The sequence below is a fragment of the Camelus bactrianus genome, chromosome 16 (assembly GCF_048773025.1).
Source record: "Camelus bactrianus isolate YW-2024 breed Bactrian camel chromosome 16, ASM4877302v1, whole genome shotgun sequence".
In the NCBI taxonomy this organism is placed as follows: Eukaryota; Metazoa; Chordata; class Mammalia; order Artiodactyla; family Camelidae; genus Camelus; species Camelus bactrianus.
The window spans coordinates 12,848,471-12,873,829 of NC_133554.1; the positions used below are offsets into that span (position 1 = coordinate 12,848,471).

General features: G+C 43.0%; 2 protein-coding genes across 9 annotated transcripts in view; both read right to left on the minus strand.

The window, feature by feature from the left end:
* Nucleotides 1-81: 81 nt before the first annotated feature.
* On the minus strand, nt 82-8,432 carry DHRS11 (dehydrogenase/reductase 11). The gene is made up of 7 exons (XM_010949202.3): nt 8,051-8,432; nt 5,112-5,321; nt 2,628-2,722; nt 1,855-1,984; nt 1,138-1,230; nt 869-934; nt 82-745 (listed from the first exon to the last, which is right to left on the minus strand). Exons 1-7 carry the CDS (start codon nt 8,405-8,407, stop codon nt 704-706), a joined length of 993 nt encoding a protein of 330 aa, XP_010947504.2. The 5' UTR covers nt 8,408-8,432; the 3' UTR covers nt 82-703.
* A 2,195-nt stretch (nt 8,433-10,627) lies between these two features.
* GGNBP2 (gametogenetin binding protein 2) overlaps nt 10,628-25,359 on the minus strand; it is a 30,078-nt gene continuing 15,346 nt past the window's right edge. For 5 of the 8 annotated variants that reach the window (XM_074342645.1, XM_045512303.2, XM_074342647.1 and 2 more), the window contains 10 exons: nt 25,055-25,180; nt 24,827-24,940; nt 18,281-18,490; nt 17,034-17,208; nt 15,743-15,937; nt 13,758-13,905; nt 13,289-13,414; nt 13,058-13,206; nt 12,300-12,548; nt 10,628-11,260 (listed from right to left, as the gene is read on the minus strand). In XM_074342645.1, coding sequence (XP_074198746.1) covers nt 11,057-11,260; nt 12,300-12,548; nt 13,058-13,206; nt 13,289-13,414; nt 13,758-13,905; nt 15,743-15,937; nt 17,034-17,208; nt 18,281-18,490; nt 24,827-24,940; nt 25,055-25,180 — 1,696 coding nt within the window. In that variant the 3' untranslated portion in view covers nt 10,628-11,056. The remainder of the gene's footprint in view (nt 11,261-12,299; nt 12,549-13,057; nt 13,207-13,288; nt 13,415-13,757; nt 13,906-15,742; nt 15,938-17,033; nt 17,209-18,280; nt 18,491-24,826; nt 24,941-25,054; nt 25,181-25,359) is intronic. The other 3 variants (XM_010949204.3, XM_074342643.1, XM_074342644.1) reach the window with 3 other exon arrangements.

Genomic DNA, 25,359 nt, shown 5'->3' on the forward strand with positions numbered 1-25,359 from the left:
TCTACCGGAACAAAGTCACAGACACAACCACTCCTGATCCCAGCAAGAGGCAAGAACTGAAAGATACTTCTGAAGTCGAAGTAGTTTGTTGCAATTTTTCTTCTTTAATGATCACAGTGAAATCCTCGTGGGAGGCAGGCCCTGGTATTCTGCTGCCATAGTCAAAGTGGAGTGAGGACCCCACCGGGAACTGAGAAGCCACACTTGGGCTGGAGAACTGGGACAAGAGGGGAAGGGGTGGTGGGGGCGGTGGGGCAGGGAGAGGAGGAAGCCCGGAGCCCCAGACACCAATTCAGATGGAAGGTGAGGGCTTCCCTCTGCTAGCTCATCCTCGAGGGACAGGGGGTGGGGGGGCAAGGAGATAGGGGACAGCCCCACTTTTGGCCACAGTCCCCTCCCCAGGTCAAAGAGGAGAGACCAAGGACAGCAAACAAAGGCCAAGGAGCTTAAGAAGGGGACCAAGAATGAGTCGGCAGGTGAAACAATCAGGGAGACACCACCTTCTCTTCCCAGCCCGTTTTTCACATTCATGGTGGAAACAATTCAACAAGATTATATAAAAACCTCAAACAAGTTTTCCAGCCCCTGATGGGGGTGGGGAAAGGAAGTGGAATCCAAGGGTCCAGAGATCAACACCTAAAATCTGGAGGCAGGTGCCAAGCCGAGAGGGGCGGGGAGGGAAGGAGGAGTTCCCCACAGGAAGCTAGGTCACCTGCTCCGTGGGCCTCATCTGGATGTCTCCGATCTGCGGAAGGCACAAGGCTTGAGGCAGCCAGGACGCTATCCCCACCCTCTTAAGACACCCTGCTTTCCTCCTCTGGGGATGGTTGGGCTCCTCCAGGGCGTGGACAGCCAAAGCCAGACTCACCTGGACGTGGGGTGGGGTGCTGAGGACATAGATGACAGCCTCGGCCACATCCTCAGGTTTGAGACACTGAGAGTACCGGGGGAGAGGGGTGAGATGAAGACAGAATGGCCCCAAGTTCCCTCCCACCTATGACATCCTCTCCAGCATCCACATTCCCACCTCAACCCTCCAGGAGGGTTGACGGGCTGGCTAGAAGGGCGCGGTCTGAAGGCCAGGATCCCCTCTGCCTTCACTTAAGGAGCTTTACTGGGCCCAGAATGAGGACTCACCTTCATGTGTTCATAGGTGGCAGCTGCCTTCTCAGGGTCCTTGTCATGGAGTTTGAAGGCAAACTGTGTCTCCACCACTCCTGGAGAGATGCACTGGGCCGACAGAGAGAGAGCCTGCTCAGGGGCTGAGCCCCAGTCAGAGTCCAGGACTTGGGGAGGTGGCAGGGAAAGGATGGGGGCCACGGGACCCCAGCTTCACAGCCCGATGTCCAGCAGCCACCTCCATCCTTCAAAGCTGCCACTGGGGGATTATCAGAATGATTCCTACCATCTACAGAGCCGTTACTATAAGCCAGGTAAACATTTTACAAAACAGTGTCCCTTAAAACCTCATAACTTGGTGGGTATTATCATCTCCATTTTACAGATGAGAAGACTGAGGCTAGGGAGATGGAGTGAGTCACCTGAGGTCATGTAGGCTTCAAAGGAAGTGCCCAGCATCCAGCTTTCCAGCCATGGTTTCCCACAATCCCTTGCTTTTCCCCACCAGTCTCACCTCACCGTGTTCCCTTCAGGTCAGCCCCCTCCCTCCTCAAAGTCAGAGAAACGAGGGAGCAAGGCCATGCAAACAGCAGCAGACCCCAGGAGATCTGTGCCCAGGACAGTCGCAGGAGCTCTAAGCAGCACATCCAGATCATGGGCTCCCTGAGAAGTGAGTGTGTGGGGTGGGGAGGGCCTATGCCTCCCTGTCCCCACCGGGGCCAGGCCACCCCTCACCGTGGCTCGGATGTGGCTCTGGGCCTCCCGAAGCTCTTGCCTCAGTCCCTCGGTCAGTGCAGTGACGGCGAACTTGGTAGCACTATAGAAATGGGTCTCGGACAGGGGCAACACTCGATGGCCAGACATGCTGGGTGGAGGGAGGGAAATGAAAGGAGAGTGAAGCCCCCAGAGACCAGCAGTGCCCCTGCTGTACCAGTCAACCCCATCCCTGAGGTGCTGCAGGGACGCCTTCTAAAGGGGACCCCCAGAGGTCATCCTTACCGCCACTAATCCAGCTTCTGTAACTCAGGCAGCTCCTGTGAGCCCCACTCCTCCCGGAAGTCCTCCCTACGCTGACCACAGAATTCATGCTCGTGCAGGCCGTCAAAAATCTCTCAACTTCACCTGTGTGTTCACTGATGTGATTCTATTGGGAGATCTCTGGGAGCAGAGGCCATGTCTTGGGGGCTCCCCAATGACAGATGCTGTGTAGTCTTTGTACCGTGAGGTGAGCTGCATCCTACGGCCTGAGGACTGGACAACCTCAGTCCCGGGAGAGCCCCCAGGCTTCAGCTACAAAGAGAAGGGCTGAGCTACCCCTTCCAGCCAGCTAGGGGCTGGCCCTGACAGATACTATTCTCCCCCTCTCCATAATTGTGCTATTTGGGTGTTAAATCCCTATTTTACCACCAAGGAAACTGGGGTCCAAAGAAGTCAAATAAGCCGCAGCAGATCACCCGGCTTGGAGGGCGTGTGGCGATCTGAGCTCTGGGCCTCGGCATCAGCCTCACCTGCTGATGTTAATGATGTGCCCGTCATCCACCTTGCGCTCCTTCATGGACTGGTAGGCTTCCCGCGTGCAGATGCTGAGGGCCAGCACATTCACCTGCAGGCCAGGGAGGGCAATGGGGTGTCACCAGCTTGGGCCCATCTGAGCAGGTGATGGAGCCACAGAGCACCCCCGGGGGGAACCAGGGACGCGGGGGCATCCAGAACAGGGTCCAGGTCCCACCAAAGACCAACAGTGGGCCAGGGCACCTAGCTTTGGGTGTCCCTCCCCTTAAGCCACTAGCCGCAGCTGACAGCAGGAGCAGCATCTCTCCCTGGGTGATGCTCCCAAGTTCTTGAAACAGGAACAGAAGTCTCCGCCACAGACCCATTCATGACCCAGGAGCCCTGTCTTGGCCGTCTCCTCTGCAAACAGCAGAACCTCTGTCCTAGGGAACTGTCTCCTTTTCTTCCCCCAAATACCCTATGCTTCTCTGGGACAGAGCCACTGGCCCTGCTCTCTCCTAAACAGCCTAAAATTCTCCCTAAAATGGCTTTGAAAGTCTCTCTCCTCAAGCACAGACCCTAGCCTCTCCCCACCCTACCAGCTAGCCTCTGCACCTTTCCCGACCCCTCCCTTGAGTGGAGAAGGCCTGACCCTCCTTCCTTCCTCGCCTCCCTTTAACCTCTGCTCCATCTACCAGAGTAGGCACTGAGACTCTTCAGAGGGTGGGGTAACTTGTCACAGGATAGCAAGGGACATCCCAGGGGCATGGGGGCTTCCTGCCTTCCTTGGCCCCAGTCCACCCCTACTCACTCTGGCAGAGGTAAACCCAGATCCCTGCCCTTCACGGAACAGACGCCTGAAGGTCTCTGCTCTGAAGCTCCTACCAGCCTCGCCCCTTAGCCCTGCACGAGGACAAGCAGAGATAAAGCTTTCGGCAGGTTTTCACGCCTCTCCTCTCGGGAAGAGAGGAGACCAGCCAGGAGATTAGATGTTTCTCTTTATCAGGTGTCAGAGCCAGGCATCGGGACAGAACACACTTGGTGTGAACCTGCCCCAGCGTTCATGGCAGGACAGTGGAGGTTTCCAGCCCTACTGCTGGTCCTCTTAGCAATGTGGGTTTGTGGGGCAGAGAACCCAGCTGCTGAGGACAAACGGAGTAGGAGAAGTAGATCTCCTGGGGCCAGGGGTGTGACTCTCCTAGGTCTGGGGTCAGAGGTGGGAGTGAAGATGCCTCATAAGATGATCCTAATAAAATTACATAATATTCAAGCCGAACGGGGTCTCAGAGGTTTAACATATGTGCCTGATTTTATAGATGGGCAAGTTGAGGTCCAGGTTTAGAGACCCACTTACTGTAGGTGAGGACCACAACTTGGACCCTCCAGAAGACTCTCTTAGGGCAAGGGCAGTGCTTCATTTTCCCTGTCCATTGTTTCAATGTTCATTGTTCATTTCCAGGCCCAAGCACCTGTTAGGTGCTACATCTGTTGTGAGCAGATGTAAAGAGGACTGGGGGGAAAAAGAAGCATCGTGTGTACGTACTGCTCTCAGCTTCTCAGAATATTTTCCTACCCTAATATTGCTCCATAATAAAGTCTGGAACTTAAAAACCCATGTCCTGAAGGCTGTGTTTGGGCCATACATGGTTTTAAAACATTTTAAATTCACTTCCAACATGGATTGGAAGGTTTCAGTCATTCAGAAAAAAATATCTATTGAGTGTCTGCAGGCTGAGGCTATAAAAGAGGATAAAATAGACAAAAATCCTGGCCCTCATGGAGCCAAGGTTTTGGTGAATGGGAGGGGTGGGACCTCACATGAAAATCTTGGCTCCCCACTGCTCTCAAAGAAGTCATAAGATCTGGCCACACGGGGCCCACACTGCGGGGGCTGCAGCAGTGGCCACCACCACACACAGCGGGGTACTTTCCCACGTGACCCACCTCATTCATTTATGTATCTGCCTGTCCTCAGGGGACACTGGAGTTTGTGACCCCAGACATTGATGGTCTAGGAGTGTCCATCCCAATCAAATGTGACAAGACTGAGGTTCAGAAAGGGTAACTACCTGAAGCCGCATAGTTACTGGCAGAGCTGGGTGAGATTATCATCTCCTGTCTCTCTCCCTTCCTTTTCCTCCTAGAAGACCATGTTCCCAAGCACTCAGCACAGTGCCGACACCTGGGGACAGACAGCAGTTCTCTCCCCTACCAATCTCTCTTCCAACAGAAGGAAATCAGCCAGAGACTTTAAGAACTGCCCCCAGGGACTAAGGGAAAGAAAAACAGAAAAGATCTGGCCATGCACCCACTCACTCTCCCTCTGGTAAGGAAAGAAGCAGGAGAGTCAAAGAGACCCAGGCAGGAACCCGAAGTCCCCTCTCACTAGATATCTGTCCCCAGCAGCCCTCTGGTGCTGCTCAGGACAGACATCTAGCGATGATGCAATCTCCGGCAACCCGCTTCCTCCCAGCCTCACACTCCTGGCCTGCAGCCCTTACATTGAACATGTCCTTCCAACCGCTGGTGCTGCCCGAGAGCAGGGTGTCTGGCTGGGCCAAGCCAGCGTTGTTGATGCAGATGTCCACACCGCTGTGCTGGGAGCGGACAGCCGAGAACATGGAGAGGATGTCCTCCTCATTCGACAGGTCACATCTGTAGGGGATCAAAGTCCCGGGGTAGCCTGCACTCTTACATTCAGCCGCCAGCTCCTATGAAACCCAACAGAGGTCTAACTGGGGTGAGCTGCTCACTCCACGCCTCCCCGCCCAGACACAACCTCCCTCCTACGTCAACCACTCAGAACTCTCGCCTTTGGCAGCCACCTGGCGGCCACAGAGATGTTGGGACTGCCCATCCCCAAAGCTCTGGTCAAAGTCCAGGGAATGAGAGCACTCTCTGTGTGGGGGAGGGAAGGCTGAGCTCATCAATGGAGGAACCTCATGGATAAACTCGAGTCTGCAGTTCTAAGAAGGGAGAGGGGCTAGGGCTGGGATGGGGGTAGCCAGAGAAGAGGTGCAGGGATCCTGGGAATGCAGTGATATCTCTTTTCTGACTCTCTCCCAACTGGAACACCACCTCTGCTCATAAGTAAGATGCCAGTCTCCCCATCCCATGCCTCTTCCGCCAGTGCCAAGCGTCACTGAGCTGGTTACGCCAGGGCCTCAATTCTCTTCTCCCCATCACTTCATCCAGTCCCTCCCAGAGGGTTTGTATCTGAACTGTCGCCCTCCCTCCACAAACTGCAGCCGGTTGGCTCTGAGTTCTCACACATACTTTTCAGTGGAACCCAACTGCCAGTCTCCCCTGACCCTGCCTATAGAAAGGACCAGGAAGTCAGGACAGACTCTTTCTCTCTGTCCCATGGTGTGCCACCCTGCACCAAAGTTTCTCTGGAGACAATGAGCCAAGTCAGGTGGCAGATGACCTTGGGCACACCCCGTGCATTGCCAGGGCCCTCCAGACACTGAGGAGCCCTGAGAGAGAAAGCAGAGCTGCTGAGAGATGGCTGTGAGGGAACCTGACATTCAGAAGCGGGAAGAAAACAAGCTATGTGGTCACCTCGAGGACAGTGACTGGGCACCTGAGCCTCGTGAAGGTGACTACGTACATGTGTGGGAGGCAGAGGGCTGGTGGGTGCGGGGTGCCCGAGAGGAGGGCCAGCTTGGCCAGCTGCCCTGGAACACCTTCCTTCCCTCAAAGCAAGCTGGGAATAAAGGGCTGGGTCAGGTGACCTAGGAAATTCTTTTCTGCTTTAACTTTCCAAGAGTTTAAGAGGTATAGTCCTCTGGGACTGAGAAGTCCCTCTGCACCGGATTTCACCTACTCACGACCACCTCAGGAAATAGGCCAGAACTTAAACTGTGTTTTTGTATCAGTGAGTGAATGAATCAATCAATAAATAAAACAAGACTGTGGGCGAGGAAGCCTGGAATTCTCCCCTCCCGTGGCATGCAAATTCTCCCTTCCTCCTCCAGACTCAAAGCCCCGCAGGAAAACCAGAATGGAAAGCCTGAGAATTTATTTCTCCTTGTCATTGCCTTCTCATTGCCCTACCTGTCACCCTCTACCCTCAAAAATGAACTGAAATCATGTCAGTCCTCCCAGCAGAGGCATTCTCCCCTCATTAAAGGAGGCATCCTGGAGCTGAGTGAGCAGCTGGGGGATCCCCTTGGGGCTCAGGGACTACTTTCCTGGCTAGTTCAGGTTGGGCAGTAGGAGGAGAAGGCAAAGGTGGTTTTAGAATTGGGGAATCCAGTGGTCTAATCCCTGGCTTGATCCTCTAGGCTCCAAAGCATGGGTTTGGCCCTGGAGTACCTCAGAATAGGAGAAAGGAGGGGCAGAGTTGGGCAATGGTATAGCCAGGTGACCTTGGGACTACCTAGGAGGCTATAAAGTGTACCTTTGGTCAGCAGCAGGGGAGGGGAGAGTCCTCCTTCCTGTACACCTTCCCGCTCTGTCCCCACCCAAGGCCTCCTCACCCTCTCCCCACCCAGGGACTTTGAGCAAGGGTGGAGATAAAGCTAGGCACTAGCCCAAATCCTGAAAGGGATCTTGCCAGGATCCAAAGTGATCCTGTGGTGGAAATTTCTCGTCTTCTTCCTCCCTTGCTCCAACACTGCCAACTTCATTTCATTTTTCTCTGAGCTTATTGTTCACAACTCAGGGCTCCCAACTCTCATTAAGGTAAAACCAAGGAGTTTCAGCTCCACAATGCTTTGTTCCCTCAGGGCTCACATATTCAACACCGTATTTTACCTACTCAGTCCCACCTGGGACAGTAAACTTGAAGAAAGGTCTAGCTATGAATATCCCATTCCTGTCTTATGTCCATTGAATAGGGGTTAATCCTCACATTTCAGGAGGAGGTGGGGCTAAGCCTCTTCAGAAGAACTCCAACCCCACGCTCTGTCCTGGGAGAAGAATGATCATGATCAAAACCTCTGGCTCCTGCTCATCTGGATGGCCAGCCACTTTGCTTGGCTTTGTAGGCTAGGTCTGGGGACCAGAGGAAGCAATCCAGTAGCCAACTTAGCCACTGAGGCCAAAAAGCTTTCTTTCCTTCTCCCTGGCCGCCTAGGTAGCTCCTGAGCCATGGCTTCTCTTTTCTTCAGCCAACCTGGGCAGGCAGGTAGGAAAGAGGGAGAAAGATGCCAGGGAGTCAGAGATTTGGTACACTGGAGTAGAGCCTGTCAGGAGAAAAGGCTCCTTAAAAGATGGAACTATAAAAAGCGAAGGTAGAGAGGCCTGCCTTGAAGGATCCCTACTAGGCAGCCATCTCTCCTGCCCCTGAGCCCGCTGCAAATGGCCCTGGGGTGGCAGGCCAGTGAAGGCAGCGTGACAGCCTGGCTCCAGCCAATCCTCCTCCCCCACCTGGACCCTATCCCGGCGGGAACGACGCCACCCAGAGAGAGCGACCCGCTCCTCGGCCGGGCCTTACCTCAATGTTGCCCACGGTGCGGGCACAACCCACAACCTTCAGTCCCTGCTGGACCAAGGCCCGGGCCACAGCCGCGCCGATGCCCCCCGAGGCTCCCGTCACCAGTGCCAGCCGGTCACGCCACCGCTCCATGCCGGCCCTGGCCAGGGTCCCGAGCCACACGCCAACCTCGTTCGGGGAGCCGGGCACTTGGATCGCGGAGCTCCGCCCCAGGTCGCAAGGGCCCGGCCGCTTTCTGTTCACTGCTGAAGCATCCGCCGCGGACTTGCCCCAGCCAGAGTCGCGCCTGGACCCGCCCCCACTCTGGCCGGCCTTCGCCCCCGGCTCCACCCTCCGCTCCTCGGCAAGCGGCCGCATCCCGCGGGGCAGATGACCGCGGCCTGGTCGCCCCACCCACTACGCCTGCCGCGCGGGCACAGCCCCGCCCCTTCCGGCCCCGCCCAGTGCCGGGCGGGAGGAAATCGCTTCCCGCGGTGCCGGGCAGGAGGGTGCTGGGAGTTTGATGTCCTGCTTCCCCGAGGAGCTCCCACGCTTGCGGGAGGGAAACCAGCTTTAGCCGGGGCTTGCACCAGCCCCGAGAACGCACGTACTCTTGCCGCTTGCTCGGTCTGCCTTCCCTGTTCCTGACCCCTAAGGCGAGGAAGAGAAATTAAGGGCACTTAAGGTGACTCCAACGGCCTCCTAAACCAGTCGGTGGCTGATGGGGATTCAGCCCAGAAAGGATTGTCTCAGCTGAGTGCCCTGGGGAGGGACTTTCAAACCTACGTGATCCCTCTGCTTTACTAATCAAGGACAACTGATGGTTAAAATGCAAATACCCCGAAGTACATGTGTATTGGGGGGACTGTATCCCTAATGCCCTACGATTTCCAACTTTCCTAAGCCTTCTCACTTATATTGGAGCAAATATATCACGATGTATACCAAAGAATAAAGCAGCAGCTAACATTTATTGAACACTTACTGTGTGCAGGCACTTTTAAGCACTTTATTTTAACCAATACGTACAATAGCCATATGAGGTAGTACCTAGTAACACCTTCATTTTATAGAATAACTATACTGAGACAGAGGTGAAGCCTGGCTTGGACAGCAAGCAGTCCAATATTAGGCCAGGGGATGTGTTCCTAAATTGCCTTCATTGCATTCTCCCTTTTGTCTCTTCTTGGGTTGCTGGTTCTGTTCAAAGTAGAACTCATTTTGCTCTCTGACCACGAAAGATACTCCATCAAAGCACTGAAAACTGCCTCACTCTGGTGTTCTTAATATAGTCATCCTTCCGAAGAGAAAACATCTCTGCATAACTACTGGAATCCCTCTACTGCAAGCAATTGAATAAGCAGTGAATGTTGCTGGTTTAATTGTCCACCAAGCACTCCTGTGTTTGGCCCTAAAGGCAGTGATTAAAACAAAACAAAACCAGTCCTTTCTTTTAGGGATCTCAAGAGAAATCTAGACTGCAACAGGTAGTGGAAACTGGGCTCAGAGCCAAGGACTGTGGGAGACCCTTAGTCATTTTTTATGGATTCCAGGATGAAAGCAAACAAGGGTCAGAAAGGAATGACTCATTTTATCTCTGCCCCAATCCCTATACAACACTTTGATTTGAAGACAACTCAGCGGGTGAATCCAAAAAAAAGTCACCAACTACAAAAATTAAATCACTAAGCTTCTACTTTTGCCCACCTGAAATCTGATTAGACATCTGATTAAGTGGCAGAGGGCCCATAAAATTCACTCCATCCCCACTGCACAGAGATATTGACTGGCTCACTGTTTGTTGCCCACCAAGTATTATCGACATGCAGACACAAAGCTCTAAGCATATGTGTTTACTGAACTACTGACTCAACCTTTTAAATGGCAGCCAAATGCTACTCCTAGGGGAATCTCTCCTTCGGTATCCAAAGACAGCTTGTGAAAGCAGCAAACTCTAATACCATAGTGCCTTTATTGTTGGAAACCAGATAAGGAACACACACACAAATCGCAATGTCGTTAGCTCTCGGGGCAGCCTTCTGATCCCAGTTGTCTAGGCACTGAGTGATTACTTAACAGGCAACCCTTGGTTGAAACTCTGCCAAGTTTTGTTTTCATTCTTCTAGTTCAATAGGAATCTCTGATTTTGTTGTTTTTGGGGGGAGGTAATTATATTTATTTTAATGGAGGTACTGGGAATTAAACCCAGGACCTCATGCAAGCTAAGCATGTACTCTACCACTAAGCTATAATACCCTCCCCAAGAATCTCTGAATTTAAGGTGCTTTATGTTATGTATCAAGGAACTTTTAATAATAGCAATTAAAAGCCTCATGGGGAAGTATGATGCTACCCAGTATTTAAAGGTATTGCAGCAAATTTATTCTTTCAAAACAAAAGACTGGAAACTGCTTTTCTCAGCTGTCAACTCTGATTAAGGGAAGAATTTTTTTTGTCTTCCACAATCTCTGTCTCTGTCCTCATTTGCTCTTCATCCTCTCTAACAGCAACAGGGGCCAAGTACAAAGACCACAGGTGGCAAGTTAAAATACTGCCACACAGTTAAGTAGAAACATGTACACCAAATTTTACTATGCGTATTAATAAATATTCTTTATTTTAAATTTTGCACATTGCGCTTTAACATTACATCCAAACATTTTGCAAGTGGATGTCTACTTTGTAAAACCATATATTCAGCTCATTGTCATTTCTGTACAGAAGTATAAGTACAACATTACTTTTTGCCACTAAGTTGCTTTAGTAAGTCTCACAGGAAGAGAAACATTTAATGAAAAGAGATGGCTTAAATCATACGGCAGGCCTGCGCAGCCGCACAACTAAAGACACAAGCCTGAAGAAAGAACAAACTAATGAGGTTACCTCCACCATCCCCCAAAACGAGAAAGAATCACATTGATTTAAGATAAAATTTTGTCATAAGTCACTAAATTAAGAGTTTTTTGAAAGAGAAGGCGCAGTAGTCATCTTGAGTGTTTCATTGAAAGACAGAGCTATTTTATTTATTTAACTTGCTCCAGCCGTTGTCAACCAGCCACTACAAATGGGCCTCTTGTGATCATTTAAGCGGCAGTATTTATTAAATTTCTCCTTCAGATGCTGTCGGTATTGTTCTCTATTGCTGTAGAAAGACTGGTTATTAGCCATAAATGACTGTATTTCATCTTGTGAGATAAAGATTTCCTCATCTGAAGTACATTCAGATTCATCCTGCAAATTAAAGCAGTTTAAAGTAGTCACGACTATGACTTAAATTAGGAATGTAAAATACTATGTGATGGAGGACAGCTAAAAATTAAAGCAGGCTAACTTTGTAGTTTCAATTCAGTCACATAAAGCCTTTAATTGGAATGTTTACAGGATAAACATAATGTCATTTGGTCTTACTTAGTAAGAATAAAATGCAACTCAACCTGATGTGAAACTCTAGATCTACAATTTGTTCTAGAAGCCTACTAGCAGACTACCAACACACCTTATTTAGCCTTAAAACATGACTAATTAGACAACCAGCCACCAAATTTTAAAAAATCAAACCTATCTCTAGCTGTTCCTATGTTGCAACTTTATGTCTACAAATTAAGTAAAATATAACATTTTTAAACTTGTAAGTCACAGAGCATCACCATTAAACTTTACAAAAAAAATAGTATTCTAAAGGATTTGGTTCCCTTAAGATCCTGTAATGACTATAAAAAGATACCACCCTTCTCCTTCCTTGCCCCTCTTCCAAGTCTCACACAAACTATGCACTGGGTTGCTTGGAATCAGGTATACTTCATCTAAAGTACCAAGAATTGGAGTCAATTATAAAAGATTTTCCAAGTTCCGTTATGTTTTTATTATATATGACACTTAAAGGAAGTAACCTAGAATGTGGGTTCTAGCTCAGATTCTGTATTATTTCCTGTTCTGAAGAGTGGCTACCGCAAATTGTCACTCAGAAAGTCAGTTTGCTTATAATAACCCTCCTCAAGGAGTCAGACTCCTATACATAATACTAACTCTATCCCCTCTCCCAACTAGTCTCTTCTACCTACCTCTGAGACAAAGGAACATGCTCCAGAGCAGGTGCGTAGACCACAAGGGGAAGAGCAGGAATGAAGTCACCAAAAAACAATGAAACACAGCCCCTAATTTCTTAAAAGCTTCCTCCTATTCCCAACTTTAAACTTTCAAATACTGTCCCCTCCCACATATACCCTGTAATCAGTCAGCTATCCACAAGAAGATATAATGGTTTACTTACAAGGAGTTCAACTAAGCTCTTGGCACCTTTTCCAGAATCAGGACCAAATGACGTTTCTGTAGGTTCTGCAAACTGTGCTACGTTTTTCCTATGTTCAAACCAAGGCAGTGGCTGCCCACCCTTTTCAGAGCTGCAACAGTTTTCAGGATGTGCATCTTTGGTCTTGTCGCGGTGAAACACTGTGTGCACAGTATTTCCTGAGGTCTCTCGATTACCTGGATCTGTAATACAGCTTCCAAGCTTTTGGATCTGAAACCACAGCAAAACGATTTCTCAGGCTAAAAAGGCAGGGAATAGCAATTACTAATTTTTAAAGGAAAAAAAAATCCCTGACAGTGTGTTAAGATTTTAGCAGGAATACTGAACAGCAGCAGCTGGCAGCTACTAGGCACTTAACTATGCACCAAACACTACGCTAACCCATCAATATAATCTCATTTCCTCTTCACGGATCCTAATCTGATAGAGACTATTATCTCCATTTTAAAGATGGAGAAAGAGATCAAGCAAGCTGCTCAAGGTTAGCTGATACATTTAAAACTATTATGAAAAGAATGAAACTCACATGTTGTACTGGACAAATGACCACATTAGACACATACGAATACAAAAACTACAAGATGAGCAACCAAAAGGTACTCATTCTAAAAAATAAACATCCTAGCAGCTAAGCTGTAAACACTTGCCACTCTAAGGAAAATAGGCTGTTCTCCCTTCAACATGTCAAAGGTTTAAAAGTTCCAAGTTATGACACTTACATGTTCATCACATTTTAACATCTTGCTTTTCTTTTTCTTCTTTTTATTTTTTCCTTTGGTGTTGTTCTCTTCAGAATTTGCCCAACATTCAACACAACTATCACCATCATCCTCTTTGTCTTCACAGTGATGAACACAGGAGTCATCACCTGCAGAAATCAATAATCTCTTATTTATGTGCTTAAATCAGCTATGCAGCAGAAGTAACTGGGACGCTTAATCTGAACTTACCGTGTTCATCGTGATTACAGATGCCTTCAGTGCAGGCAACATCTGAACCCTCCCGAGAACCTGTTTCACTCCCTTCCATGCTAGATGAGTATCCACAATCACTACCGTTACAGTGTGGAGATAAGCCTGAGAATAAATCAGGTGAGAGCTACAATTAACATGCCAATAAATATGTTAAGACCAAGAGTGAACCAACTGGGGATCACAGAAACATTCCAAAATTGAAACAGTAAAAAGTAAATTAAATAATGAAAATATGATCAGGGATTTACAGGGCTTTTTTTTATTGTTGAATAATAACATATCAAATACCATAAAGAAAAAGGAAATACTAGGTGTCTAAATTATATAATATTCTTGCGGCCATAAAGCAGTTCCTAAATTCTAGGTTATAGAATCTCTAAAAGCTCTTATATTTAAAAGAAAGAAAGAAAGAATAAACTTGAGTTAATTTTTTAAAACTACTTACCTTTCTTTATTTTAGGGGACCCCAAAAGATTGCCGCTGCTGGGACAGGTACACGATGTATTTTCATTGGTAACGATTACTTCTACACAACTGTTAGCATCGTCAGTGCTGCCACAGGCTTTGCAGCTGTTTTCTATGAAGTCTGTCTCCTTTAAGAATCAATATTAAGAGACAGTAAAAAGCTTCAACTCTGTAATGGCTATATTTTAATTTTCTTAACATTAGCCAATTAGACAGGAGCTATGAGGTTAAAAGCTAAAAAAAAAAATCTATTCTAATGAAAAATCATTTTAAGACCAAGAACCAACTAAAAGCAAGTTAAAACTTAATGGTATCAAGGGAAGTCTAGGATATTAGTTCTCAGTGTGGTCTGCTGACCCCAGCGATTCCCTAGATCAAAACTATTTTCATCATAGTACTAAGATGTGATTTGCCTTTTCCACTATCTTGGCACTTATATTAATGGTATAAAAGCAACGGTGGGAAAAGTTGCTGATGCTTTAGCACAAACCAAGACAGTAGTAATCAAGGTGTGTATGAACAGATACTATATTCTTCACTTGTCAAGCACTGTAATCAGGAAATAAATAAATAAAAGGACATTTCACTTATGAATGTCTTTGATGAAACAGTAAATATTAATTTTATTAAATACCAACCCATGCAGTAGGGGTCTTTTTATTAGTCTATGACAAATGGGAAGAATGCTTAGAGCACTTTTGCTGCATACCAATGTACACTGTTGTCTCAAGGAAAAGTACCTGTGCAACTGTTTGAGTTGCAAGCTAAACTAGCTGCTTTTTTCCTGGAAGTGAGATTGTTCACTTGAAAGAAAGAATGAGAGACAAACTATGGTTATGCAGACTTGGACATTTAAAAGACATTTCTCCAAACTGAATGAGTCAGTCCATCTCTTCAAGGAAAAAAAACCAGAAAATATTTGTTGTCACTGATAAAATCCAAACTTTCAAACTACAATTAGAATTTTGAAAACTTGCATACACAAGCACAATTGGCCTGGAGTTTCCCAATAATTAAAGACCTTTCTGATGAGACCAGTCGTGGTTTTTAACATGATTATCTGATATTACATAATGAAATGACAATATCTGGGAAGATCTCCATAACTCAGTGAACCACTGTCTTTCAAATGACCAATGCATGATGTTACAGAACCATACATGAGTAAAATCTATTCAGAATGCCAAGGTAGACCAGTGGATTTTAATTTAAGAGTATGAAAGGTCACTGATAGGGTGTCAGGTTTCACAGCAACTAGTCTTTAAGAAACTACCACCTGTCAAGTTATAATGCCAAAGAAGAATATCCACAACCATCCAAAGGTTTACATTAAAACCCACCTCCCTTTTCCTACTACACATATCTGTCTGAGGCCAGACTTTCCTCATATGCTTCAACCAAGGAACCTACACAACATACGCAACCAGACTGAATGCAGTAGCAGATATGAGAATCTACCTGACTCCTTTTAAGCCAAATATTAAAGAGATTTGCAAAAATACAAAATAATGCCATCCTTTTCAACTTTTCTTAGGAAACAGTTATTTTTCAAAAAATGCTATTCATGTTAACATATAATGAAATGGGCTCATTTTTTAAAGAATAAGTAATTCTAAATTTATTCATTTTAATTTCTAATATAGTAAATGCTGGTAAGTATAATCCACATAAACAAAAGCTCATTGGGCACCATAATTTTTAAGAATGTAAAAAGGTCCTAAACCAAAAGTTGAGAACTGCAAGGAGTTAAATTTCCACATCTGGACTTTGACCTAACAGCATACTAAGGTCAGGTAATAACTACCCAACACTGTCTTTATAAAACAAACACATGACACACAGATTATAGTAAGAAAAAAAGCCAACATGCAAGCCACAGGAGCCCATATTCCGAGAAAGCACAGTAAAAATACTGAGATCTAGCAAAAAGCGATACACTTCTGAGTCAATATTAAGGAATATTACCTTCTCTTGGCTTACTTCCTTTTCATCTGCTGTTTGTAAGGGAGCAGGAATATCACATACACATTTGTTTTTTCGTCTGTTCTTCCGTTTTTGGCGCTTCTTTTCTTGCTTAAGCTCTCTCACTCGTTCTTCTTCGGAAAATTCTTCACAAAGTTGCTCCAATCGACTAATACCCTGTACCTTTTCCACAGTCATCTGTTATAAAAACAAAGTTGAGACTGAATACTGACCCAAACCTCCTTTTATTTTCCATAGAAATTCTCACTGGTTAATTTTAAATGATACCACACCTACAGAAACTGGTATTTCATGCTGCAATTTTGCCAGGTAGTCCTCACAAAGAATTTTAAATTTTAATACTCTTAAGTGATGACAGAGTACTAAAATATACTTAGAAAGTGAATATACAACAAATCTCTATGGGAAAGGCAGACTTACACAACACTTTTATTTCAAACTACCAATAGTCTGGTTTCAAATTTCAGAATTTTTAACACAGCAAAGTAAACATTCATTCATTTCTTCACACAATGAGAAGGCTAGCTAAACTGATAAGATAATCTGGTTTCTGAAGACACAAACGTACAAACGGAAAAGGAATAAGAAATCTGTTCAACAAGAACTAACACAAAGCTCCTCCAACTCCCCAGAACAGTGTTTAAAGTTTGTGGATGTGCTTCTGAAAAAAGGGTTTATAGCGTTCATACCATTCTCAAAAGGGACTGGTGACTCAGTTTAAAAATTACAACCATATCCTAAAATATAACAAGATATTCACTGGCCAAAAATTTATGTTCTACAGAGTATAACTGAAAAAAATGTTATGAAATCATAAGCACTAAACCCAATACCCAGCATTATAAAAAGCCTTCGGTGTGCTTCTAAAAAGTAGCTCTTACATCATGGCATTCAGACAGCGTTTACTTCCTACTATTGGACAGAAGCAGGCAAACTGGGGCTCATTAAATGTTTCAAATGTGTTGCTTATTTTGGGGCTGATTCTAACTTGCCAATAGTTGTGTTTCATAGCAGCATCTCATCAAATAATCATCAACCTCTAAAAACCAAGACTGGCAGAGTAACAGGATTAAAAAAGGAACAGGATTAAAAAGAAAAATTCATAAACTTCTTCTAAATTCCAGTGCCCCAGCAAACTCTCCTAATCCCCCAGAAGCCGTGACCAGTGGATCACAGCCCTCTAAGGCAAGCCAAGAGCAGTGACTAACATTAAGATTCACTCCAATAACTTAACTAAGCAATCGTGGACACTGAAGCAGCCCACCGTTTTTACCTCAAAACTCTTGCGTAAAGCGTCAACACCAAGATAGAAAAGCATCTGCCACGTCTGCTCTTCTGCTCGTAGTTTTTGCCAGATACGATGCAGTCTTTCATAAAGATGAATTCCCAAGCAGGTCAGAACTTCTTCTTGAGCTATATCTATTGTCTTAGCATGCCTTTCTCTTCGTCTGTAAAGGAGAATGAATCACACATAATTCCTAACACCCTTAAACTAAAACAGTAAAAGATGGATAACACCTCTGCAAGTTCAGGTTTTAAACACAATTGCATACCTAGGAACAAACTAGTAAGAAGACAGTTATACATTCAAACTCAATGTGTATATAAATACACAAGCACACATTTATATAACCAATGAGACATACACATGCAGGTAGAACTCAGTCCTAATATTGCTAAAAATAAGGTAATTCAGGAACTGGTCCTCAAAAGAAGTGTTTTTTCGGGGGGCACAGAGAAGCCACAGTAAGTGTCCCGCTCATAGGAGGCATGATAGTTCCTTTCACCTTCCAATTACAGCAAATGCCTGTTTGGTTTGTGTTTTGGTTTTTTTTTTTTTTCCAGAGGGAATGGAGAAAGGCAATGCCAAAGTGATTCACTCATGGGCAAAAGTCTTCTAGGCCAATCTTTAGTAAAAGTGTTCACGAACTTCAGTGATAAAAGAAGTGTTTGTATTCTCAGTGCCCAGCAGAACGTAGGCACTCAAATGAGAGTTGACACACAAAACACAAAGGGAAATGGGTTCAATTTATTCTATGAACAACTTTTTCTGATTTTATTTTTACAACAAAGACAGAGATAAAAATTTAGGTTCCTATATAATTTAATAATAATATACACAGTTCATGAATTACATTCAGTAAAGTATTTCTTAACCCCCTGCTGCAAAGATCTCAATTCCTATGCAAAAACCATCATTATGAGCAAAATCTAAACATGGAAATGCATGGATGGAGGTGGGGGGAAAAACCCCTTCTAGTCATTTTCAAATGAAAATGATAATCTGTAATAATGAAAGCCAAAAACAGCCTACCTACTTCAAGCAACAAGGAGCAGATGACTGACACTTCCTCCTTTTTTTTTTTTAACTCAATTAAATGTTTATTTTAAAGAAAGCAAAATCTTTACAGGCACAATTATACATGTATCATCTGTACTGAGGTGGAAGGTGATGGAAATAAACTTCCAGTAATAAAATGAAGCAAAGCGCTAGATAGCCCATTCTAGCAAATTACATACTCATACCCTCCTGCGAACTCTGGCTCAGCACGACCCAAAAGATGTGCAATGAAGTCTGTTTCACAGCAAACATGTATGTGTCGCTCACGTGGACAGCACCGCAAGCCTTCATAAAGTGCAGCACAGTAGCCCTTCTCCTTGCTGCAATCAAGTTCACCAATAAGGATATTGTATGCTCGGAGGACTTTATTTTTGCAATCAGTGCAAAACCTGTTGAAAAGAAAAACCTCAAAATTAAGAACTGGCTGTGTAATTATTTCATAAGGCATGTAACAGTGTACTAGACAATGACACTCCCCTCCCATACAGAGCATTAAAAAAGCCTCCATACATGTGTATGTTTTCAATGTGTGTAAGATAAAAACATATCTAGGGATTACATGAAGATAGCTAGATCTCTATTTGCAAATGATTTTTAAACTAGAGAAACACATGGGCCTAAAAAGAATGAGGCATATAAATACCTGTTAGTTCATAAAATACATGCCCAGAAAATATTAGTTGCCAAGGACTAGCACATCTCCACTTCAAGACCTATTTGTACAGGTCAGAAATAGAACAACAGAGGCTACCAACCAGTCACTCTGGGATCCTCCCCTGCTTTCAGCCCCTGAAAATAGTTCGTATCTTCAGCCAGTAAACCCTGATTCCAGTGTTTATATTTTAATACATCACTAGCTTAAGCATGGCGGGTGGGGAGGACAAGAATAGGAAAGTAGTACATGTATTTTTAGTTTACTGGTAATTTCCAAAATTTTAGTTTACTGGTAATTTTCAAATTCTTTCCTCCAAAAAAAAAATGCATGTTTCTCAATATACAGTCATAATATAGAAACATATACATAGAAGTATAGTTTCAACCCAACTGTACATATTGTGGCAAAACTGTAGAAGAGCGTGTGACAAAATTTCCTTTTAGAAACCAAACATCATTCAATCAGAAAAGAAAAAAGAATAGAGCCTGGTTTATCTCTGAATTCCTGAAATAAGAAAGAACTTGGTCTGGTGAAAAAGCCAGGTTCACAATATTAATAACTGGTTCTCTGAGATTAGCTGTGGTGGAATGAGGAAATTTTGCTCTCTTTGATTTAAATTAATCTCCCTAGGTGAGTCCATCTATTCCCATGGCTTCAGTCAACATGTCTTACTCTTCTTTTTTAAATTAATTTTGGGGGGGCTGGGGGAGGTAATTAGGTTTATTTATTTTCAGTACTGGAGATTGAACCCAGAACCACCTGAACTATACCCTCCCCCAACATGTCTCATTCTTGACTCCACAGCTCTGTTCAAGTCTCTGTCCCTGCCTGAGGGCAAGACCCATACTAAAAAACAGGGGAAAACACAGATGACTAAAAGGTAACATGTTAAATCAGCTGTCCAAAACCAAGGGCAACATGGTTCCCTTCCTATGTTCCTTTCTATCCCTGTTAAGAAATCACCATTCACAAAAACAAAAATAAACAAATGGGACCTAATCAAACTTAAAGCTTTTGCACAGCAAAGGACACTACAAACAAAATGAAAAGACAACATACTGACCGGGAAAAAATATTTGCAAACAACAAACGACGCAACCAACAACGGACTAATTTCCAAAATATACAAACAGCTCACACAACTCAATAACAACAACAACAAAAAACCCAATCAAAAAATGAGCAGAAGGCCTAAATAGATATTTCTCCAAAGAAGACATACAGAGGGTCAATAGGCACATAAAAAGATGCTCAAAATTGCTAATTATTACAGAAACACAAATCAAAACTATAATGACGTATCACCTCACACCACTCAGAATGGCCATCATCAGAAAGTCTACAAATAATAAGTGGTGGAGAGGTGTGGATAAAAGGGAACCCCCCCCTATACTGCTGGTGGGAATGTAAATTGGTACAGGCACTATGGACAATAGCATGGAGGTTCCTTAAAAAACTAAAAATGGAGTTACCATATGATCCAGCAATCCCACTCCTGGGCATACATCTGGAGAAGACTCTAATTCAGAAAGATACATACACCCCAATGTTCATGGCAGCACTAGTTACAATAGCCAAGACATTGAAGCCACCTAAACGTTCACCGACAGATGACTGGATAAAGTGGTGTATTTATACAATGGAATACTGTTTGGCCATAAAAAAGAGTAAAATAATGCCATTTGTAGCAACATGGATGGACCTGGAGATCATCATTCTAAGTGAAATAAGCCAGAAAGAGAAAGAAAAATACCATATAATATTGCATATATGTGGAGTCTTGAAAAAAAAAAAAAGACACAAATGACCTTATTTATAAAATAGAAACAGACTCACAAAGAAAACAAACTTAAGGTTACAAAAGGGGAAACAGGGTTGGGGAGGGATAAATTAGGAGTTTGGGATTAGCAGAGACAAACTACTATATATAAAATAAACAAGGTCCTACTGTATAGCACAAAGAACTATATTTAATATCCTGTAGTAAACCGTAATGGAAAAGAATATACATATATATATGAAACTGAATTACTTTGCTGTACACCAGAAACTAACACAACACTGTAAATTGATTATATTTTAATAAAAAAGAAAGGAAGAAAGAAATAAAGAGAGAAAGGAAAGGAAGGGAAGGAAGGAAGGAATCACCATTTACACATGGAACCTCAGTTAATTCCAACTCCTCCTTAGGTCCTGCTTTTAGGGGTGGAGCCAACTGGTATCAATTCTTTCTTACATCTCTTGTAGGTCTCATCTTTTCAATTCCCTCTGCCCTGTTTCAAACTGCCTAGACAGTTTTTTAAAATGCTTTTTAACAGGTTTTCCTGCTTCCATTCTTGCTAGCGCTAATGCATCTCTCATACCAAAATAAATTTTTAAAACAAATCTCATTACATCAATCTCAGCTTAAAAACCTCCTCACTGTTCAAACTCATTAAGGCCTTCAGTGATGGCTTCTCTTACCCAACCTACTATTTCAGCCTTATTTCCCAAGACTCCCCTCTCCCTTCCCATGCCCTCCATACCCTGCCCCATATACACACTGTATAGACAATGGACTACTCTGAATACAGCTGATGTGTCCCTTCAAAGTCTTTTTTTTCTGCCTCCTCCTCACTCCTCTCCACATCCTTCTCCATTTGCCTAAATCATGTCCAACCTTAAAGAAGCCTTCTGCAATTCCCATAACTGGAATTCAACCTTCCTATGTTCCTATTATTTCCGATTTACGCTTCTTACCCTTCTACTGTCATGCATCAGTTTGACATACACATCTTTCTGACCCAATAGTAGATAACTATTTCTTGAAATGAATATATGTTAAAACAGATGCTCTAAGCTCACTTGGTAAACAGAGAGAATACTGACAAATGAAGTCAAATCATTGTTTCACTAATGCTTTAAAAATAGACACAGAAATATACAAAAATTAACTCAAAATTGGTTAAAGACCTAAACATTAACACCTGAAACTACACAACCTCTAGAAGAAAACACGACCATGTGATTGATGATTTCTTGGATACTGCATCGAAAGCACAGGGAACAAAAGAAAAAACAGACAAATGAGACTACATCGAATTTAAAAACTTCTGTGTAGCAAAGGAGACTTAACAGTGAAAGACAATCTATGGGACAGAGAAAATATTAACAAACCACATACTGGATAAGGGGTTAATATTCAGAATAAAGAATTCTTACACCTCAATAACAACAACAAAACCTGATTTAAAAAATGGGCAAAGGATGTGAACAGACATTTCTCCAAAGAAGATATACCTATAGCTAACAAGCATATGATATGAAAAGATATTCAAAGCATCAATCATCAGGGAAAAGCGTATCAAAACCACATGTTATCACCTCAAACCCATTACTATGTCCACTATCAAAAAAAACAGAGAATAACAAGTGTTGACAAGGATCTGGAGAAACTGGAACCCTTGTACACTGTTGATGGGATACTAAAACAGTGCTGCCAGAACGGCAAAAAGTACAGCATTTTCTCAAAGAATTAAAAATAGAATTACCATATAATCCAGCAATCCCAGTTCATATATTCAAAGGAATTAAAAACAGGATCCCAAAGAGCTATTTGTACACACTTATGTTCACTGTAGCATATTCACAATAGCCAAGATGTGGGGACAACCTAGATGTTCATTGACAGGTGAATGTAGGGTATACATATAATGATGGTATGTTATTCAGCCTTAAAGAATAAGAAAATTCTGTCATAAGCTACAACATGGATGAACCCTGAGGACATTATGCTAAGTGAAATGAGCCAGACACAAAAGGACAAACACTGCATGATTCCATCTATGTGAGTTACATAAAGCAATCAAACTCATAGAAACAAAAAATAGAAATGGTGGCTGGCAGAGGGTGCAGGAAGGGGTAAAAGGGGAGTTACTGTTCAAAGAGTATAGTTTCAGTCATGTAAGATGAAAAAAGTTTAGAAATCTCCTCTACAACAATGTGCAAATAGTTAAAAATACTGTCATGTAAACTTAAAAGCTGTTAAGAGGGAAATGTATGTTATGTGTTTTTTGTTTTTGTTTTTTTTTACCACACACAAAAAAAGTCTTCCCCTTGCTGGGAGAAATGGACATGGACACAGAAATAAACACACTTCCACGTTTTCAGGTTATAAATGGTAAGTTTACATTTTCAGGTAAATAAATGGTTAAATGTCATACAGTATCAACAATAAAACTTGAAGTATTTTTGCCATATTTTACTGCTTTAAATCCTCATAGTAGTTTAATATATGTTTGATTGTACACAATCATTAAGTAACATAAGCATATGCAAACAGCAATTTAAAAATTTATATGGAAGCTGTAAGAATGAAAGCCATGTTTCCTGTTTTCAAAAGTAATCTTGCACATAAATTTTAAAAACATTTTCCTAAGGCAGAGGTTTTACAGTATCCTAACACCTCATTTCTAATGATGTACTAGCAAAATACTTAACTGGCTAAATACTGTTACCAAATCTTTATTATAAAGTGCTCAGAAAGGTCCACTAAATAAAGTAGAAGTGCCAAAAAAGTACATTATTCAGATGTTTAAAAATCACTTTCAACTGATTATACCTCAGAAACTCAACTTGTATCTAAAACAAGAACTAGATACACAGGAATTACAAGGACTTGTGGGGGGAAAAAAAAAACAAAACACCAAGGATTTGCAAATCCAGTGTGCAAACGTTCACTGATGTGATTACTATGTGTCAGATACTGTTCTAAGTCTCATTATGTATCATTGATCCTCATAACAAACTTAATCTTACAATAAATCAGTACCATCAGTACCATCCCGAAAGAAGAAAAACACTAAAGCACAGAAAACTTGTTCAAAGTCATAATCAATAGAACCCAGATTCAATACAATCTCCCTTAATTACTTTCTTAATCATAACTTCCCCACATCCTTAATATATTTATAAAATGGACTCTACCTTTCTTACAAATATAAAATATTGCCCCCCAAACACAGAAAATATCTATAATCAGTTCAGGAAATTTCAAAACATTAGCTCTAATAACTAGTAACTTATCACTCCAAAAAGCTATCTTTTGGATGGACCAACTCAAATTGAAAGAGAAAAGAATTTACAGTGGGGCTACACATTTATATATGCTTTACATTTATAGAACCCCTCTCCCAAACTCTAAATAGTTGACACATTCTTTATTCTCTTGGGTATAATCAGCCAGAAAGGTAAATAAACAAGAAAGTTTGTAACTGAAGGATGAAAAACACTTAATAAACTTAGTACGGCAGGTTAAATCGTTAGCTCATTGTGATGCACAATGTGAACACCAATCGTGGTAATGCCAGTTTTTATCATTTACGTATGTTTTCTAGAAGTATCCCCAAAGCAATCGTGTATATCTGTCCCAAAGTGAAAGAACAGAAGACCACAAACCCAACATGTGACACATTTATATTAAAACAGTACAACTCCCCCCAAGAATGCCATCGCTAGATGGCTCCCTTACCAGTTTCCTTTCCTACTGCACTCTCCCTCCCTACGAATTTCCAAATGTTAATGACACTTAGAAAATTCCTTTGTAAAGTAGTATTCTAAAAAGAAAAATCTGAAGTTACTTTCATAGTACATGAAGCACATGAATTCCAACTGTATTTTTAGGTCTTGACAAACAAAAATAATTCAAAATATTACTAAGTAAAAGCTGCTAACTTTAATTCTGAAAATAACATAATGAAATGCTTCTATCATAAAAACAAGGAGTACTACAATTTCCAAAGTGATTAAGTCTACTTTATGTTGGTTCAGTTATTCTGTATTTCTTGAAAGGCTAGCTTGGAACCAACAGATAAAAATTACAAAAAAAACCGAAATGTGGGCCCAACAAAAGAAGGCCAACACTGAGAGTCATTCCATTAAGGAACTGCCTACTCTAATATTAAGCTCCACCTAGTGCCAGGTACTAATGGGAAGGCTGCAGTACTATTATATGAAGGTCAGTGACAGCTCAGCCTGGATGACTGACAGCTAAGGCACCTTCCAACTACACCGTGATGACCTTTACACTTACCTGTGTTTTCGCAGATACGTTTCTAGTGTTTCTAAAAGACAACTAGAGTCAATTAAAACTACTTCATCCCTGCATTCTTGGGACATTAGTTCCCATACGTCCATCCAGCAACCTCTGCAGAAAAAAAAAAACAACAAATCTTAGTGAGAAGGAGGAATATATAAGGGTAAAACATTAAAAAAAAAAAAAAAAAAAAAAAGAGCAGGGTAAAGGATTGCTTGATTTTACCTGGCTGTTCCCTGGAAAGGTCCATAATGGAAAATGATCCTACACTTGCTGTCCTTCCTGTGGTCTTCACTACTTCTCTTATCTGTACTTAACTTCTCTGAACTGACACTGCTACTGCTCCCTTCACTGTAGTACAGTATGGTACACAAAGCTTAGTGACACTGAGGTAATCGGAAGGAATAAATTCTTTAGTCTAAATTAAAATCATGAACTCTTTAATACATTAAGATATTAGTAGGATAAATTTGCAAATTTGTATATAATTACATATCCACTTTAACCATATTAAAATGTTATCTAAACAG

What these genes read in the sequence shown, in the direction of transcription:
- DHRS11 (XM_010949202.3), bottom strand. Translation starts at nt 8,407, where the DNA reads ATGCGGCCGCTTGCCGAGGAGCGGAGGGTGGAGCCGGGGGCGAAGGCC. An exon ending in GTTGGAAGGACATGTTCAAT is followed by an intron (nt 2,723 to 5,111) that starts GTAAGGGCTGCA and finishes CCTGGCCTGCAG; the next exon opens with GTGAATGTGCTGGCCCTCAG. An exon ending in AGAGCCACATCCGAGCCACG is followed by an intron (nt 1,231 to 1,854) that starts GTGAGGGGTGGC and finishes CTGTCGGCCCAG; the next exon opens with TGCATCTCTCCAGGAGTGGT.